General features: G+C 40.2%; 1 protein-coding gene across 1 annotated transcript in view; it reads left to right on the forward strand.

Moving 5' to 3' along the window:
* Positions 1-18,196, forward strand: part of col14a1b (collagen, type XIV, alpha 1b) — a 143,485-nt gene that overhangs the window by 7,248 nt on the left and 118,041 nt on the right. The window contains 3 exon segments of the mRNA XM_029442969.1: positions 1,277-1,393; positions 11,060-11,203; positions 12,910-12,993. Of these exon segments, the coding sequence (XP_029298829.1) occupies positions 1,277-1,393; positions 11,060-11,203; positions 12,910-12,993 (345 nt within the window).

The raw sequence follows: 18,196 nt of genomic DNA on the forward strand, positions 1-18,196 counted from the left end.
TGTTGTTGCCTTTTCTGAGGGTTTATACACGGGTCGAGGCCATTGTAAAGTGTATTTGGATAGTGTGCAGCTCAGCTGATCTAGTCACTCTGTGTTGTACATCTAAACACTCCTGCTGAGGACAGGAGAGGAATAGTAAACAGATGCTATTCCAGTGCCTTTCCCTTTGGTGCCCTTTGTTCTTTTTCTCCTTGCAGTTAAAAGGAAGTCACACTCACTCCTTTTTCTCATCGTTTTCTTACCCCTGACGACAATTTCAAAGCACAGAGACGCAGAAAGAAAAGAAGGGAAGAAAATGAAATCATGACACGGAGGGATCAGATAGAAAGGGAAAGACAGGGGGACATATGAGGAGACAGAGATGGAGAGCGTAAGCTTAAGAAAATGAATATAAGGGAAGTATACAGAGAGAAAAGTGGGGAGAAGGCCTCTAGGCGGCTGACAAGGCCAACAACTAATCAGGATGAGCGGCAGGGGCGTCGCTTTGATGCCGCCGGTAAGTGGAACACAGAAGAAGACCTGTCGTATCCCCACAGAGACGAGCACAATACGGGTTCGTCAATAGATGAGGAAGATGAGGATGAGGAGGAGAATGGGACTTTGCTTTTTAATGTGACATCTGTGCAACCTAATCCCTCCTATGTGTATCCTCCCGCTTGGATGAGATACAATTTTTCCTTCTTTATTCTTTTCCTCTCCTAACTGTTTAAAAAGACAGATGGAGCGACTCTGCCTCTACGCCGCCATAACTCTGGAGGGAGTTCAATCTAACTTAACTCAAATCTAAATTTTGTTTTGTTCTCAGCGGATGAACGAGCATGTGAGGTAAAACAGAAGGAGATCAGATTCTGTGAAACCTCAAGATCTGTGAAACATGCCGAGCAGTGATGCTTTTTGTGACTGTTTAAGGTTAAATAGACATTTACTTTTATCTGTTTAGAGCAGCAGTTTGTCACAACCTACTCTGTTTATAATCATGTGGAGTTGAAAAGCAGAAGCATATCTGTTGGAAATTTCAAACTAAAGCCGTTAATGTAAAATTGGTCTTTTTCTTATCAACCCTTGACTGAAGAAAATTGAACTCCATCCATAGTTATGGATGTAATCCACTAATCCGGTCTGATGACAGCAGCTCTTCTAATGAGATACAAACTGTTGCGGTATAGACGGTGCATGACGGGGGTCTTTTATTCATTCCTTCATCATTCAAATATTTACAGTATGTTTCAAACTGACAATGTGTAAAGGTCTTTATCTTAGTTTTTTCTTTGTCTAGTTTCATCGCCACGGAGATTTCGTACCAAAATCCTGAGCCCCACCAAGCTGCATGTGTCGTGGAAAGAGCCGAAAGGACAGTTTGAAAGCTACAAGATCATTTACACCACACAGCCAGGTAAGATCCAGCACTGACCTTTACCATTAAGACAGGGAGTTCTGTTTCCCTTCAGACTGTTTTGTTGTGAGAGTTCTCCATTCAAACCCTGATTGTGTTGTAACTTGGTGGACTGATCACCCCCAACATGAGGATCTGTTGAGATGAATGCTTCTTGAGTAGTGTTCTGTTAAACTTTACATCACATACTTACCAGGTGGTCCCAAAATAATGGAAACAAATAAATTAAATAGGTGAGGTGTGCCTCAAAATGTAAATGTGACTTTCTTCAATTAATAAATATTTTTCCAATTTGGAAAGTGCAAATGACGAGTTTGTGTCTTGAGAGTTGACAGCAAACAGCCAAAGTGAGCACGTTTCAAACAAAAAGGACTAAACTGTTTGGTATCAGGTTCCAGCTTCTCCAGTTGTAGGTTTGTTAAGAGCAGGAGAAGCAGAAACCTTCCAGTTCAAACTTGATTTGTCCAGGGAAATGTTCGTCGTGCCTGGTGTTCACACATTCACATCTGGAAGCTGAGCAGTACGACCTCTGTGATGGATCACTCAAGGGCTCTTCGGCAGTAGTTACCACACAATAATGCATCATTAAAGAATGGGCTCCATCCGTACTTGAAGTTAAAGGTTGCACCCAGAAAACAACACAGGGTTTGTTGTAAAAGAACAAACATAAGGTTAAGACAGTTTCTGTTGTTCGACTAAATGGCGTTTGTCTTTTGCTGGTGGGACAAATATTCTAGTTATGCACGTAAGAGCACAGTAGTAACCTCTCCCCCCCGAGGGAAAACAAATTTTCTTTTATGTTGGTTTCACCTGCTGGTTCATAATTCACTCTGAGAAAGAGACAAGTAACCTCATAGGATCTGATAGAACTGATACCGAGGTTCAGGAGCCCACCGTGGAAACCTGCAGCAGACACGTTGGATTTATTGATTCAACAAGTTCATTAACAATACTTGGATCTAGAGTTTTTAATGGGAATGGAAGTTATTTTGTAACTGACTGGATTCACTTATTAAGGTGTCATTTCAAGTGGGGTTAGGAGTAGATGTGTGGAGGAGTGCTTCTGCCCCTTGATTGTAACACATTAAAATCAATGCGGGTATGAGACTAAATATTAGACAGTGTTTCCCCAAGGATAACGGCTTTGGGGGGTTGATGTGCCGCAGGGGATGGGGCCGCTAGTAACTTATCTCACCTTAAGCCTATGGCATTTTACATTGCATCGTTTAGCCTAGCGGCTAGCAGACCTTCCCTTACTCACTGCTGTGCTCCTCTTACTTGGTTTACGTCACTGCATCTCCTGACAGAACACCACGGTTGTATTTCAGCCTGAACATGGTTGAAACAGAGCAACTAATATTGGTAGCGAGAGTAACAAGTTATAGTGTTTGGATGGCGTCTGTGTGCGCAAAGCCCCGCCCTCGGTGGACAGAAAGAGAAGAGAAACTCTCGACTCAATGAAATGTAAATGAAAGCAAAAGGCAGTAAAGACTCTCACACTGAGCTGAAATGAAACAAGTGCACATAAATTAGGTAAATAAAATATTTCGTTTCTTTCTTTGAGGGGGGGGGGGACGTTTGCAATAGCAGGGGAAACACTATTAGAACCATCTCTCAGTATAAACAACTACAGTTTTACAGCACCAAAAAGTCCAGCATCAGCTCTCCTAAACAAGTTTGAACAAACACTGGACACTATAACCTTCATGATGGTAAGATTTATTTGAAGGGCTAACCTCCTACGTTTTAGCCAGGTGTACGTGTAAACTGAAACCATCACTGTCAGACTCATCAACAGTACAGAAGGTTAAGTGCAGCACTTGAGTTCACATCGGAACTGGGTTATGGTCGGCTGCTGTTCTCTTTGAATTCACAACATAAACATTACGTTTGCAGAAATACAGACTATGTTATAGAGATTGACTGTAATCATAGTTGTAAAGTGATAACCACACAGGGTATTACTGCAATTGTTATTGCAGCAAGTAAGAAAACAGGTGCACTGCAGATGTTTTTTTATGGTTTGTGGATGTGATGTAAAGCCATAAGCCTGCAATTTGTATTGTATTGTAATTACAGTATGATTAATTAGGTTCATCATGTCACATCAGGGGGGGGGGGGGGGGGTGTTACTGAATGTTTTAAGGAACAGGCCCCCATGTTGGAAGTAAACAACATTGTCTCTTTCCTTTATGACATTTCCACTGCTGTTCCTGTGTAATTTGATATTGAACTTCCACCAGTTCCAATAGTTAGTTTTTAGTTTTAGGAAACACAGGTTAACCTTCCCAGTCTTAGTCTTCCAACGTGGCATCTTGGTCACTAACACAAACACGTAGACATGCTACTATATATGATTGAATTGCTCTGTAAAAAGATGCATTGGAAACTGTTTTGACAAACATAAGAATGGAGGCCCCATCAGGTGGCAGGGGAAGAAGGCTGTGAATATTTTTAGTGTTGGTGCAGGTTGTTCTTCCAACAACTGTTCAACATAAAAATCTTCAGTGGGCTGTGACAGACATACCTACCTATAGGTACCTCTTGTTTTTTTTTTATCTATATACAATCACTGGATTTCAAAGCTTGTATGGTCTAATTTAACACTCCACTCAGTTTCACTTCACTCTGACAAGTACATGGCATCGCAACAACACCTCATGATTTATGTTCATTTTAGTTGTTGCTCAGTTGCATATACAAGTTAAAAATGGATACAGAAAGAAGATACTGGGGAGATGAAACACAAATGATACAGACGGTGTGTTTGTTTGAGCACACAGAACTTGGACAAAGGGTGTGTTGTTGTTATAGGTCTAGTATGCCCAGGTTTGTTTAGAAAGAAATGAGATGCATGGGCATTAATTGCTATAAAACCATATTTGTTAGTGTTCTTCACTATTGCATAGTTCTGTTTGTAATCAGCTTGAACTACACAGTTAGTCGGTTTGCCTTCGGTATAGACCAATTCGTCACAGGTTTCTTTTGTTTAAATCTTGCTCTTCCTTTATTTCTTTCCTTTCTGTTCTGGTTATTTGTCCCACCGAAGAAGACATTTTATTGCAGTGGAAAAGGTGCAGCTGCATGTACTGCTGTAAAAACTGTCCTCTACTCCTGTTACTGTTATGACTGAAAGCTTCAAGAATTGGTTTAGCTAAAGACTTGAGTAAAAAAGCTTCCCAAAGTAAGGTGTGAGGTCCAGTAAAGTCCCTCAGTGGGTTTGTGGGGATACAGTTAAATGTCACTTTAATTCCCTCACAAGACACCAGACACATTAAAGGATGATTACAACTGCATGATTCAGAAGTTTTAAAGTTTAACATATTGTATGAGTTCCTCACTGAGACACGAAGGAAGGTTTTTTAAGCCCTCTCTGCAGTTGAGGGGGCGTGTTTCAGGTATTTTTATCACTACCGCTGCACAGTGAGATAAGAGGATGAGTTCAACTTTCATGTGATGTTTGTTGCCCATGTCGTGTCCTTAGCTCTCAGCTGACTGCATTACAAAACGAACAGTTCCTTCATTTCTGAACTGTTGTTTACTTGGTGCTTCAAGATAGTGTATGCACATCCACACATGGCAGGTGTGTAGGCAAAAAGGCATAAACAATCTCAAGAGAAAAATGCAACTGCAAACTGAATATATTCTTCCCCAAAAAGATGATTCATTATCTCCGCCAAAGAGCTTATGTTTTCGGCTCGGTTTGTTTGCCCTTTTGTCTGTTTGTCAGCAGGATTACGGTAAAACTACTGGCCTGAAAGAAAGATCATCTGATGATAGTGTAGCTAGTTACTTCTAATTAATATGGTAGACTACATCCTACTAAGAGCATTGGGATAGACCTGTTTACTCAAAGAAAAGGCCCATCACTGTTCATGTCTGAAAATGTCATGAGTGACACCTGGGTTGAATCCGGTGAAGTCTGTTGAATATTTCCTGATGAAGCCCACTAATATAAAAACAATGTACTCGTATGGAATAAATCATCTTTTATGGAGTATCTTTTTGTGATGGTGCCTTAAAACAAAAATAAACTTGACACGGTTACTGACTGGAAACATTTGACCAGAGATCCAGACATTTTTTTTAATTGAGCACTAAACTGTTGGATGCGCCAATCCTTTATGAAGTTTGAAGGTGAAGTCAACCTCTGCCACTAGTGCTGCTGTCAGCCAGCAGCCAAGTAAACCTGTAGCTTTTGGTATGGCTTGGCCGTCTGTTTGATCACAGTAATGGAGAAAATGTCAGATAAGATGCAATAAGCACAGGCAGCCGTCCCCTGACACTGCAGGGGAGAGTTGAATGGATGGAGGGAATGGCACAGGAATATAAAAAGGGGGAGATACTATAGAGAGCTGGATGAAGGATGGAGCTGGAGGGACATGGAGAGAGAGTAAATGGAAAGATGGATATTGGGTATAGATAAATAAAAGGGAAAGCTGGGGGAAAGTGGCAAACCCACACAAAATATGGTGGGAAATCATGTTAGTCTTTTATTGTTTCTAAGTTAAAGGTTTTCCTCAGTGTTGGGTATACATTTTTCTGCTACTCTATGTGGACATGTAAACGCAGGGAGTTCCCTTTAACCATCAGGAAGCCTTTCTCTATTGTCACATGATTGAAATGCCTTTCAGTTTAGCAGTAGCAAACGCTGTAGTCTCAGATGTACTAGAAAGCTATTCTGCCCTTTTCATATACTATACAGATATTTAAATCGGCGTGACATTTTTTACCAAAGCATGATTGCCTCATCTTTGAAACATGCCCACACAGCTCGCCTTGCAACATGTTGCCTTTGGGGAGTGCTTAGTTTTGAAGAAAAGGAGAAAAATCAGTTTGTGAAAAATAACTGGAAGTGCAGTGATGGCTGCGTGCCCTCTGGGCCGAGTCAGTGAGGTGAATGGCAGGGACCATCATCTTCTCGCTGCAGGCCGCTTGTATCAGCATGAGTGTAATCAATGTAGAAAAGCAGTGACGGAGCAGTACTTGATTTTCTTAAACAGCCGGGAGTTTTTTGTAGAGCTCTGCTGGATGGTTTCATTGTCTTTTCCAGGTTGAAATGAAGACATGACTCATACTCAAACATGAAAAATGTCTTAATTATAAAAGATCATCTTTTTTAAGGAACCAAATCGTGTTTTACAAAGTGCAATGGGATGTGTTTGGGTTGTATTCACTGACCATTTAAGATGTATTGATCCCAACTGGAACATTTGTTCTGCAGCAGCAGCAAAAGCCAAAGATTGAATCTGTACTTTGGTGGACTTGTCCCACAATTACAGATGTCCATTCAAGAGAACATGGGAAACTAAAAGCAGGAACTGTGCAGGAGGCCAAATAATTAAAAAAAATGTTATCACATAAAAAAGCAAAGAAGGAATAAGCACTTCTCTTTCATCACAAACTCTTAAACTATTTTGCATGTGCTACTCTGAACTTGGAATTCTCATTCAATATCTGTGGACATGATAGACTCTCTAAAGCCAGGAAACAGAAACCTACGCTTCTGAGTCAACATGCAAACTGCTGACTCCTGCCAAACCTTCTGCTGTGATGACAGCAAAGCACATTTGGCAGGATTAGATGCAGAACACTTACATTTTATTTGATGGATTTATTTGAGTTTTTGATTTATACTCCTTATTGCAGTTTTCTCATATTCTTGGTTGATACCTTTTACTGTTGGTTCTTATTGGTTTCCCTGTGGTCTCTGCTGCTGTGATGAGCTGTGAACTCAGGCCTTAATAAAGTCAATCTTTCCTCTCCTCAGTTTGTGATGCCAGAGGGCTTCTAACTGTTCATTTTCTCTTGGCAGTTGAAGTGATCATCTTACTTCCAAATATAACTGAAGTCATTTTCAAATATTTTGTAAATACTTTGAAGTTATTTGAAAGTACACAGGGAGGTGACTAGTAGGTGTGTACAGTTCACGTGTATAATGATAGTCTTGTACGGTGGCTTGAGTGACAAGTTCAATAACCAAAGGTCAAATAATGGCATTCCAGCACAAGCGTCATCGACAGCCAAACAAAACATTGAGCCCCTATAGTAAGGACCCACATATAATGTATACGCCTCTCAAAACTCACTTAAAGGGATAGTGTGGATGTTTTGAAGGTTTTTTTGTCTTTGTATCGTATTGCTGTTGTGTCTTTACCAGCTCTCTATGGGAATGAGACCCAATGTCTCAATGAGATTACCTGTCTAAATAAACAAAATTACTTATCCATAGTCAGTTTTTAACTACAGTAGATGGTGGTTTGGAGTAATAGACAGGAGAGTACCAGCACAGGAGCAAAGCAATGTACTGCTGTGGACGTGGGGCAGCAGCATAACATATTTTAGCTACCTATAAAAAGGTCAACTTAAAAAAAACGATATCTTTGTTCTCTTCAAAGTCACCAGACTCCATTGACAAAGCCAGTAATTTAACCTCTCAACTAACCGAAGTCACACAAGAACACAAACTAACTGATCAAGGCAGTGCTAGAGCAGCAACTCCCATGTTCTGAGAGGTAAAATTACTGTTTTTGTCAATGGAGTCTGGTGGCTTTGAAGAGAGCTTCAGTTCCTCTTCGGAAAAGGATGTCTGATATGAACTTTTTTAATTGGTCCTTTTTGTAGGTGGCTAAAATCCGTTTTGCTGCTGCCACCGTGCGCAGCTTTACATTGCTTAGCTTCCGTGCTGGTACTCCTAGCTGTTTTTCCAAACTGGGGACGTGCCCACCGCCATCTACTGTAGGTAGTAATACACTGACATGTATAGATACGTACCTCATACAACCCCACTTCAAAAGACCCCTTTAAAGTAAAATGCTTTAAAGTTAACTTTGTAGTAGTGTACTTTATAGTGTGGCGTCTGTGGTTTAGCAAGTAATAAGCAGGGTTGGCAGCATAATCCACGGCCTATTATGTGTGGATGGTTGAATGAAAGACTAGGTCTATTCCATTCCATAAGTAGTTCTACCTGAAACAAGCCATTTTTAGCCACTGCCTCTCTGGCTAAAATTAATCTTTACCACATTAAATAGCAGTTCACAGAGTTATCAAAGCAATTTATGAGTGCCTTTTTGCAGTTCATTATTGTTCAATTATAGTACAGTAGACAATAATTCATATACCTTCAAATGTATGTCTGCCCTCAGTGTGAGTAAGAAGTCAAACTGTCTTGTGCTCCAATAAATACATTACTGTAGGGTTTCAGGTTCCTCTATGTGCAGAGAAATTTGATTTGGCAAAAGCATATCGAGGGGAAGAATATAGAAGTATACTGAGTGCTCTGTGAATGTAGCTGGATAACCAAGAACATTATTTGCTGAATTTTGTAAAGTTACAAATAGGTCTAGACTAATCTGAAATTCAGTATTGTATTTTGACTTTCAGAATCGTGTTGTCTTTGTACAAAATGCTAACCCTAAACTGAAGGTAACTGAAGACTAAAATACTTTTCACCTTTTCTCGTTTTTTACAATTATGTTAAAGGTCTTGTTTTCTGTCTGCGTTCTGCTCTCATCCTTCTTTCTGCCTTCCCTTCACTCTCATCTTACGTTCTGTTGTCCATCACCTTTATAGTCCGTCTGTCTTTTTATTCGTTGTATTGATCCATGTGTTGCTGCTCCAGACCAGCAGAGTTTAAGTGCAGGTCAAGGTGTTGAAAATACTTTTTCCCAAGGGTCCACAATTCACTATGTGGATGTCTGTGAGATTGTAGAGGGACGAAAGAAGTTCAGTTTGCCGGTTGAATTGCTCCTTTAGGAATAAATACCTTTGCTGTTAGTGTTCAAAGTGATTTGCTTGCACTCTGTACAACTTTATGCTGCTAAAACAGATGTTTGAGCGCCTGTATTTAGTTCATGTAAACATCATTTCACAGATATTACTGAAGCTTTGTGATTCCTGCAAAGTGATTGTCACATTTAAAAGGATGATAGACAATGTAAATTACCCTGAAACAGCTATTTTAATTGCAAGGAGAAATTTACATTGTGAGAAGAATAAAAGATAATAAAAGTTTGAATATACGGTTTCAAATATATTTCATGCTGTTTGTGTGTTTCCAAAAATATTTAAAGCAGCATATTTTGTATAATGTACTGCAGTTCTCCTGAAGAGACTAAAGGCAGGGAGCTCCATTGTTATAAATGACTCAGACTTATTTACCCTTAGCGTTCTGACTTATTTACCCTTAGCATTCAGACTTATTTACCCTTAGCATTCAGACTTATTTACCCTTAGCGTTCAGACTTATTTACTCTTAGCGTTCAGACTTATTTACCCTTAGCATTCAGACTTATTTACCCTTAGCATTCAGACTTATTTACCCTTAACGTTCAGACTTATTTACTCTTAGCATTCAGACTTATTTACCCTTAGCATTCAGACTTATTTACCCTTAGCGTTCAGACTTATTTACCCTTAGCGTTCTGACTTATTTACCCTTAGCATTCAGACTTATTTACCCTTAGCATTCAGACTTATTTACCCTTAGCGTTCAGACTTATTTACCCTTAGCGTTCAGACTTATTTACCCTTAGCATTCAGACTTATTTACCCTTAGCATTCAGACTTATTTACCCTTAGCGTTCAGACTTATTTTCACTTAGCATTCAGACTTATTTACCCTTAGCATTCAGACTTATTTACCCTTAGCATTCAGACTTATTTACCCTTAGCGTTCAGACTTATTTACCCTTAGCATTCAGACTTATTTACCCTTAGCATTCAGACTTATTTACCCTTAGCATTCAGACTTATTTACCCTTAGCGTTCAGACTTATTTACCCTTAGCTTTCAGACTTATTTACCCTTAGCGTTCAGACTTATTTACCCTTAGCGTTCAGACTTATTTACCCTTAGCGTTCAGACTTATTTACCCTTAGCGTTCAGACTTATTTACCCTTAGCGTTCAGACTTATTTACCCTTAGCATTCAGACTTATTTACCCTTAGCGTTCAGACTTATTTACCCTTAGCGTTCAGACTTATTTACCCTTAGCGTTTAGACTTATTTACCCTTAGCATTCAGACTTATTTACCCTTAGCGTTCAGACTTATTTTCACTTAGCATTCAGACTTATTTACCCTTAGCATTCAGACTTATTTACCCTTAGCGTTCAGACTTATTTTCACTTAGCATTCAGACTTATTTACCCTTAGCATTCAGACTTATTTACCCTTAGCTTTCAGACTTATTTACCCTTAGCGTTCAGTCTTATTTACCCTTAGCATTCAGACTTATTTACCCTTAGCGTTCAGACTTATTTTCACTTAGCATTCAGACTTATTTACCCTTAGCATTCAGACTTATTTACCCTTAGCGTTCAGACTTATTTTCACTTAGCATTCAGACTGTGATCAGACACATTTTCCCTGTGTAGAGCATAAGAGGCGGAATGCATTAGCAGAACTACAATCTTGGAACCCATTGGGTATTGTCTGACGTCAATTTAGCTTTTTATCTGCTATTTTTTAATTTTCATTTGTTTATGGAGATTAACCAAAGACTTTAGTCCTAGCCATTTGCATGTTCTCCCCATTAAATTGATAATCAAATGAATCTTAGAAAGGATTCCCTTGTGTTGTCTGGGTTCCAATCAGAAAATGTTTCTTCTCTTTAATCATCCGACTTCAGCTGCTCAGTGTTTGTGCTTCTCTTACCCTGGAACAGGTGGAGAGCAGAAGGAGATTCAGGTATCGAAGCAGGAAGCCAAGTTGCTCATTGAGGACTTTGACCCATCTAAAGAATACAACTTTAAGATAATTGCTGTGAGTGGAGGACAGCAGAGCAAACCTCTTCAGGCCAAACATGAAGGTAAGAGACTGATACAAGCAGTGTTAGATAGATGCTTCCATATATGTTATGGCTGGTTTGAGACTGCAGGTTTACAGAAGTAGCACCAAATAATTAAAGTTGTGTAAGTAAGTGCAACGCCCTTAAGACATTGCGATGTAAAAGGCTGCTGCCATATTGACTTACAGATGACAGAACACTGGTGATGAACTGATCGCCATGTGACTTCAAGCTGCACTTCTGGCTCCAATCAGTGATGCCACAGCGGATCTTTTCCTTCAGCTATGATTGGCAGAATACGTGCTGTGACATCACTGATTGAGTTGTGACCAAGAGAGCATTATACCTGAAAGTTTGAACCTTTAGTGAGCAACACAGCAGTACTAGGGGGTTTAGTGTTCTGGCCTAATGCTGACCTCCATTGTGTCGTGATGCCCCTGCTGTTTATTTAGCTAATGATGTTTAAGCTGTGGCTTTGGTGGAGGATGGAGTACAAGACAATTTGAGCAAAGCAGGACAGAATTCAAACAGCAACACAAACAACAGCACGCACTGTTGTGGTTGTGAATGCATCTTGGTATCAGTCACTTTAATTCAGCAACCTGCCAATATTTACTTGTCATACTGTGCTTCAGGAAAAGAAGAAATACAACACACAACACCTTTTTAACAGGATTTGTAATGAAGAAATCCACAGGAGTGTTTCCTCCAGAAATGTCTCGTGTCAGGTTTGAAAAGCCCTCTGACTCAGCGTTAAGAATATCAAGCTCTTCTTCAAAACTAAAGAAATAGCATAATATCACAGCGTCCTCAATTGCATGGTCTGCTGTGCTTTCAAATGTTTTGTTGTTGTTGCACACTTAATGAAAAACACTGTGTAGCAGAATAAGATCTAATTCTAAATGTGAGTGATGATGTTTGACATTTAAAGGACTAAAAATCATTGCTTCTGTAATTCTGTGTTTAGTATTGGACTGTAAAAACTCTCCACTGGCAGTCAAGCTAACTGAATAGCAGATCATAAAGGTGGGGTTCAACTGTGTGACTGATTATAACAGATACATATTAAAGTGTTGATGGGTGGCCGACCGGGCCAGAGAGAAACACATTTACGTTGAACCTGACTGGTTCTTGTTTTTATTGTCTTTATCTTCACTTTGAGTTCATAAGTAGGCTCATTACAAAATGTTATTATGTTTATTATGTTCAGATAATGTTGGTGTGGTTTAGGTTAAATGGAGAGCATCTATGTGTATGTTCTTATGTGTATGTTGTTGTTGGACTGTTACATTTATTATCAGAATTATTGTGCATGTGCCTAAATGGTTGTTAACTTTCATGTTTTGTGCCTGAGGACCCCTTTGAAAACGAGATGTTGCATCTCAAGGGGTTTATCCTCTAATTAAATTTTGAAATAAATAAATCCGGAGGCTCATCAGGACATAAACTTTAATCACACTGTGCCCAATTGATCAAAGTCAGTGAGGTTTTGATGTTGCTTTTCAGTCGCTGCCACTTGGCTGATTTCTTACATGAAAGCCTAAATACACTCATATTTTCAGATTTGTCATGTCTTATGGTGTCTATTCTGGTCCTTGCTATTTTTATTTGGTTGATTCATTGATTGAAATTGATTGCTATGCATCCCAGTCAGGTTACTGTGTTTCTCCTCTCCTCTCCCACCATTCATTAATGTACATTCTTGCATCATGTGTTATTTCTTCCAGCTCAGCAATCAGGCATCAAGATGGTTCAATCGCAGACGAGACAAGACAGCAGTGTCACCGAGGAGAACAATGAGATCTCAGAAGGTAAGTTCCTCGCCAGGGAAACAGGAGGCAAACCAGGTGAAGAGAAACACTGAAATGGAAAAAGAGTGACGCATCTGTCTGCTGTGAGTCCCTGGTCGTCTGGATTCAAGACCTCTTTTGTGTAAGAAGAGCAGAGGAAGAGTTTTTCAAAAAGAAGATTCTCTTTTAAACGCCATGTCAGGAAGACAACATGTCATTCTTCAAGATCAACTGCAAAATGGAAAGTAAGAAAAGTGTCGTTTAACCAAGAACAAGTTTTTTTTTTACAAATTGGAGCAGACTGAGCTGCAGAGTGTGTTCTCTGCTCAGTTCTCCAGAACGCAGGCAGCTCCTCTCTTTTTAAAGAATTGCTCCAACACATGAAGCTATCTTTTTTAATACCCTGACCTTTTTCAGACTGAGACTTCCTGACGGAGGAAAATGGAACAACAAAAACAGGTAAGTGGAAGCTGAAAAGGCCGAAAGAGTTTTGACACACATTCACTCCGGGTGTGCAACGAGACAAGACAATTTCTCCTATCCTGTCCATTCTTTTTGGAAACGAAGCCATGTTGTGATGTTTTCTGATAAGTGTAACCACTCATTTGAAGAAGGAAGAAGACCTGCGAATGTACAATTTCTGCACTTGCACGGCGATTATCATGGAGCCTTATTTCCAAGGAAATGAAGGAGAAGGAAATGAAGTGGTGCGAGAATTCATGTAAGAGCCTTCAACAATCAGAATCGAGAGAGGCAAACAAGCCACTTCTAGTTCAGAAAGTGATTGTAAGCGCCACATGCTGAGGTACACAAACAACAACATATCTCGGCTTAACAAAAGGCAGAATTTCAATGTTTTTGTACAATAAAAGTGTTGATTCAAGTGTTTTTCACTTGCTGTCGTGTCGAAAGATATTTCCCTGTTTTGTTCCCCGATGAATGTATACCGTACAGCGGTGGACAAAATATTGGAAACACTTTTGAATAGCAGCCACGATCATATCCTCATTTGCGTTTCTGTCTGCATGACAACCAAAAAGAAATTTGTTGAAAAGATCCTGCAGGGTAAACGCAGAGTCGCTGTGTTTTGTTGACAGAAATCTGGTGTTGTGCTGTGTTCCTTTGCAGCTTTTGAGAATGTGATGTGTCCCTTTGTGCGAGTGGTGTTGTGTTTTAAAGCCTTGTAGGAATGGTGTTAATGACGGTGCAGATGGGACTTCTGGCAGACTGTTTTCTGCAACCTCAAGCCCAAATTACAGGTTCTGCAGTGAAAATACTTGGCAGTTCAAATCTCTAATCTTTTTTTTTTTTGGTATCTAAATCTATTCACTAGTGCATCTCAATCAGCCTCACCACCTTCATTTCTCTGTGTCTGTCTGCGGTCACGTTTGTGCTGCAGCATGTTTAGATGTCCTTTTGATGAACTTCAGTTTGTGTTCTTTGTGTCTTGTCTTAAAAATACTCGACATTTGCAACAGAACTTTCTGCTTTCTCCTTGCTGCAAATCTCATTTTACTTCATCGCCTCATCACTTCCCTGGCAATTACATCCTGACTCCTCTAAATGGGGATTGTATTCTTCCTCAGGAGCGCCAGAGCTCGCCAGGAGAGGATGGTGATTGCTATTTTTTTCCTCCAGACGGCAGAAACTTTACAAACCTGTCAGGAATTTCTCTGCCTCTACCTGAAATTACTTAACTCTAAAGTCCTCAGGTCATTTTAATTAGGTTTCATGCTATTACAGAGTTTCTCAGGTGGTGTTCGAGCCGTGTGACCAGTGTTGGAGTGTTGTAGCATTAGACCTGAGATTAGATGAGACTTCATTGCTCTTATGGGGAAGTTGAGGAGTTGCAACGGAGTCAAAAGTCCCACATTTTTCAAGGTTCATCATTGGCTTTGAGTTTATCGTGGTTCAGAATCAGAATCTCATTCTTTAGGACGGTTACCTGAAATGACTTAAACCTGCAGACTGGGAGCTAGCCAGTTCAAATGCTGGCTTCATTGGATGAACTTGAGTTGTTCTTAGTGTATAAAGCCATTCAGGAGTCCAATGTTGAGGAATGTTTGGAGATCGTTTGCAGCGGGCTTTAAAAAAAAAAAAAAGTATTTTTTAAATTCAATAGCTTGATGATGAAACCACTCGTATCAAAATGTAATTCTGAAAATATTTAGATCTTTTCTTCGTCCCTTCATTATGGACATTTAGATTTTCTAACATGGGACCCTTTAAAGCTTGGTACTTCTGTACGTCAACACCTAACTGATGTTCAAGATGTTTGAGGCGCACTTGTACTAACGCCACACATCTGGTGCCTTTTCTCTGTAAGGACACTTGCAGATCGACAGATTTTATAAAAAGCGGCTGTGTTTGCAGTCGCTTCACAAGACGAGTCGAAGCAGAGAGAGTGGTAGCAGACTGGAGGGAGGAAGGAGGCGAGCAGCGAGTCCAAAGGGATCTGATCCAAAACGCAGGGATAATCACAGCTAGGGCTAGTCTTCTTTCTGACTCATTACTGCTGCTTGGTTGTTGCAAGATTACTGCTCTCCGTCGGCCTTCTTCTGTGTCTTCTCTCTGCATCCGTCAGTTTGTATCAGTCTTAACTGTAAATAACTATATTTTTACACATTTGTATTACCACAAACAAGCCAAAGCAGCATATGAAATGTACATTTTCTGCAAATGGCACTTTCAACATTTGAAAGAAACTGGCATCACTAACATCCAAATCAGAACATTTATTTGAGTTATACGTTGAAAATGAAGTAAAAAGGGTTTATTTGCGTAATTTAGTTTGAGTTCTCTCTATTCTCTCTCTCTCTCTCTCTCTCTTTCTCCTCTCTCTCTCTCTCTCTCTCTTCTCTCTCTCTCTCTCTCTCTCTTCTCTCTCTCTCTCTCTCTCTCTCTCTCTCTCTCTCTCTCTCTCTCTCTCTCTCTCTCTCTCTCTCTCTCTCTCTCTCTCTCTCTCTCTCTCTCTCTCTCTCTCTCTCTCTCTCTCTCTCTCTCCTTTCCACAAAATACAAATATACAGAATTCGAGCAGCAGAGGCTGCCACTGGAGGAGGCTGGCCATTAGTGGAAGAGTGAGAGCAAGGTCCGACTGTGACCAACATAGTAACAGTTGTCGCGTTGGCCTCTGCCTCGGCTCTGGCAGCAGGAGAAAGCAAGACCATTTGGCCAAAGTGTCAAAAAATGTCCTGGGGGCTAAAAGAAGGAGGGAAAGAAGGGTGTTGTTTTTACCAAGCTAGTTTATAGCTAATGCAGAAAGCAACAGAGAATTCAAATGAAAAACAAATTAAATGAAGTCTGTCAATAACTTTTATGATACTTACATTTTGTTAGGTTAGGTTATACATAATCACGTAATATGGCGATTCTTAAGATTTCAGTCTTGGTGACACCCTACAGTTTTATATTACAGGTCCCAGAATATTGGGGCAGCAAAACTAACTTGTTGTTTTCATAAAGAGGCCTTTTTTCATCATTCTTTCAGCAACCGTGATCTGATTTTATTTTGCACTCGGTAACCTGGCTGAGAAGTAGGAGGTGCGCCTGCAGCTCACTGTGGCTCCTGACTCCATTACTCCCTGATATATTTCAAACTGATCCGCTGTCAACAAATGCCAAAAGTGACCGTTGTTTTGTTTTTGGACATTGCATTTCCGGCTTCCTCACGGGAAATCGGTCAGCGGTAATTATGTTGAACATGTTTGCTTTTTACAACCGTAATTTGGAACATTGACGTCACTTGTGAGCTGCAGAAGTACTGATAAGTTTTTTTAAAAACATGAGCAAACATTAAAATAAGGCTTCAATGTGCTGTGAGTGAAAAGTAATTCACCTTCAAATTGATCAGGATTTAGTCTGGATCCCAGCTGAACATCACCCCACTCCAACTCTGCAGCGTTTACAGTCCTCGTCCTCAACTTTCAATCGTTCAGGTCATTTTGTAGCATAAATAAATGTGTGTTTGTGTGAGTCACCTGCTATACCTTCACACTTCTCCACCTGGCTGCAGGCTAAAGGGGACAGATGGGGGAGAAGAGCCTGCCAGCGATAAAACGCCTTGCACCACCTTCTTTGCTTGTGTTATTGAAGACACACACACACACACACACACACACACACACACACACACACACAATACAAGCCCGTCATCATCCCCTCCAGCTTTCTTTATAATTTGTATCAGCTCTCTCGTTTCCTCTCTTGACTGCTATCTCTGTTTCTCTCTCTATCAAGTTTTTCTCATTACTCTCTTCGAACTTTGGTCTTTTGTCACTTTGGTTTCATTGTTCTGCCTCCACGCCAGCGGCAGCCATGAGCAGAGGCATTATGTTCTTGGGATGTCCGTCCGTCCCATTCTTCTGAATGTGATATCTCAAGAACTATCCAATGTCCAATTAGACTCAAAGAGGGACTACTTACATTTTGGTGATTAAAGGTCAAGTTCACTGTGACCTCAAATGACACGTTTTTGGCCATAACTCAATAATGAATGCTAATGTAACCTTTCTAGGTTAAAATGAGGATGTGATGACATTTTTGGACATAGATGTAAACTGCAGCTTGACTGATAACTTAAACCGTGAGGCGGTAATTGTAGATCATTCATCCGTCTTCCTTTTTGTTTCCTCCTTATTAAAACAGTTGTAAAATATACGTATGACTGCATAGCTCACAGATGCAGATACATGCACTCCTTCTGGACATGATGCATATGCAGGTCAAATTCCATGAAATTATTGAAAGTTTTTCAATTACAGTATTGAATTAAATTTTACACACTCCCCTCAAAGGCATATTAAAATGTCGGTTATCAAGAGACTATCTGCTCTCCTATATTTCTTCCTGTAATCTTCTCTTCTGTGTTACTCTTAATTTTATCTTCTATTCCACTCCACCTTCCCTCCCTCTCTCTCTCTCTGTCTCTCTCTCTGTCTCTCTCTCTCTCTCTCTCTGTCTCTCTCTCTCCTGTGCTCATAGCTGACAGTCCGCTCCCTGCCCGCACTTGCTGAATACCACAGCTATAGCCTCACAGGCGTGTTCCTCGGCTGCTGCCTTGCTGCTGATCAGACCTCTAACAGCTGCCTGCCTGCATGGCTGTCAGTCTGAAGATTTGGCTGCTTGTTTATCTGCTTGATGTTTATGTCTGCTGGTCTGCACACTTGTTTCTGCAGGTCACCTAGGTACTTACAGGGTACAGCTAATTATCTCGCTAGGCTTCC

The sequence above is a fragment of the Cottoperca gobio genome, chromosome 11, assembly GCF_900634415.1.
Source record: "Cottoperca gobio chromosome 11, fCotGob3.1, whole genome shotgun sequence".
NCBI lineage: Eukaryota > Metazoa > Chordata > Actinopteri > Perciformes > Bovichtidae > Cottoperca > Cottoperca gobio.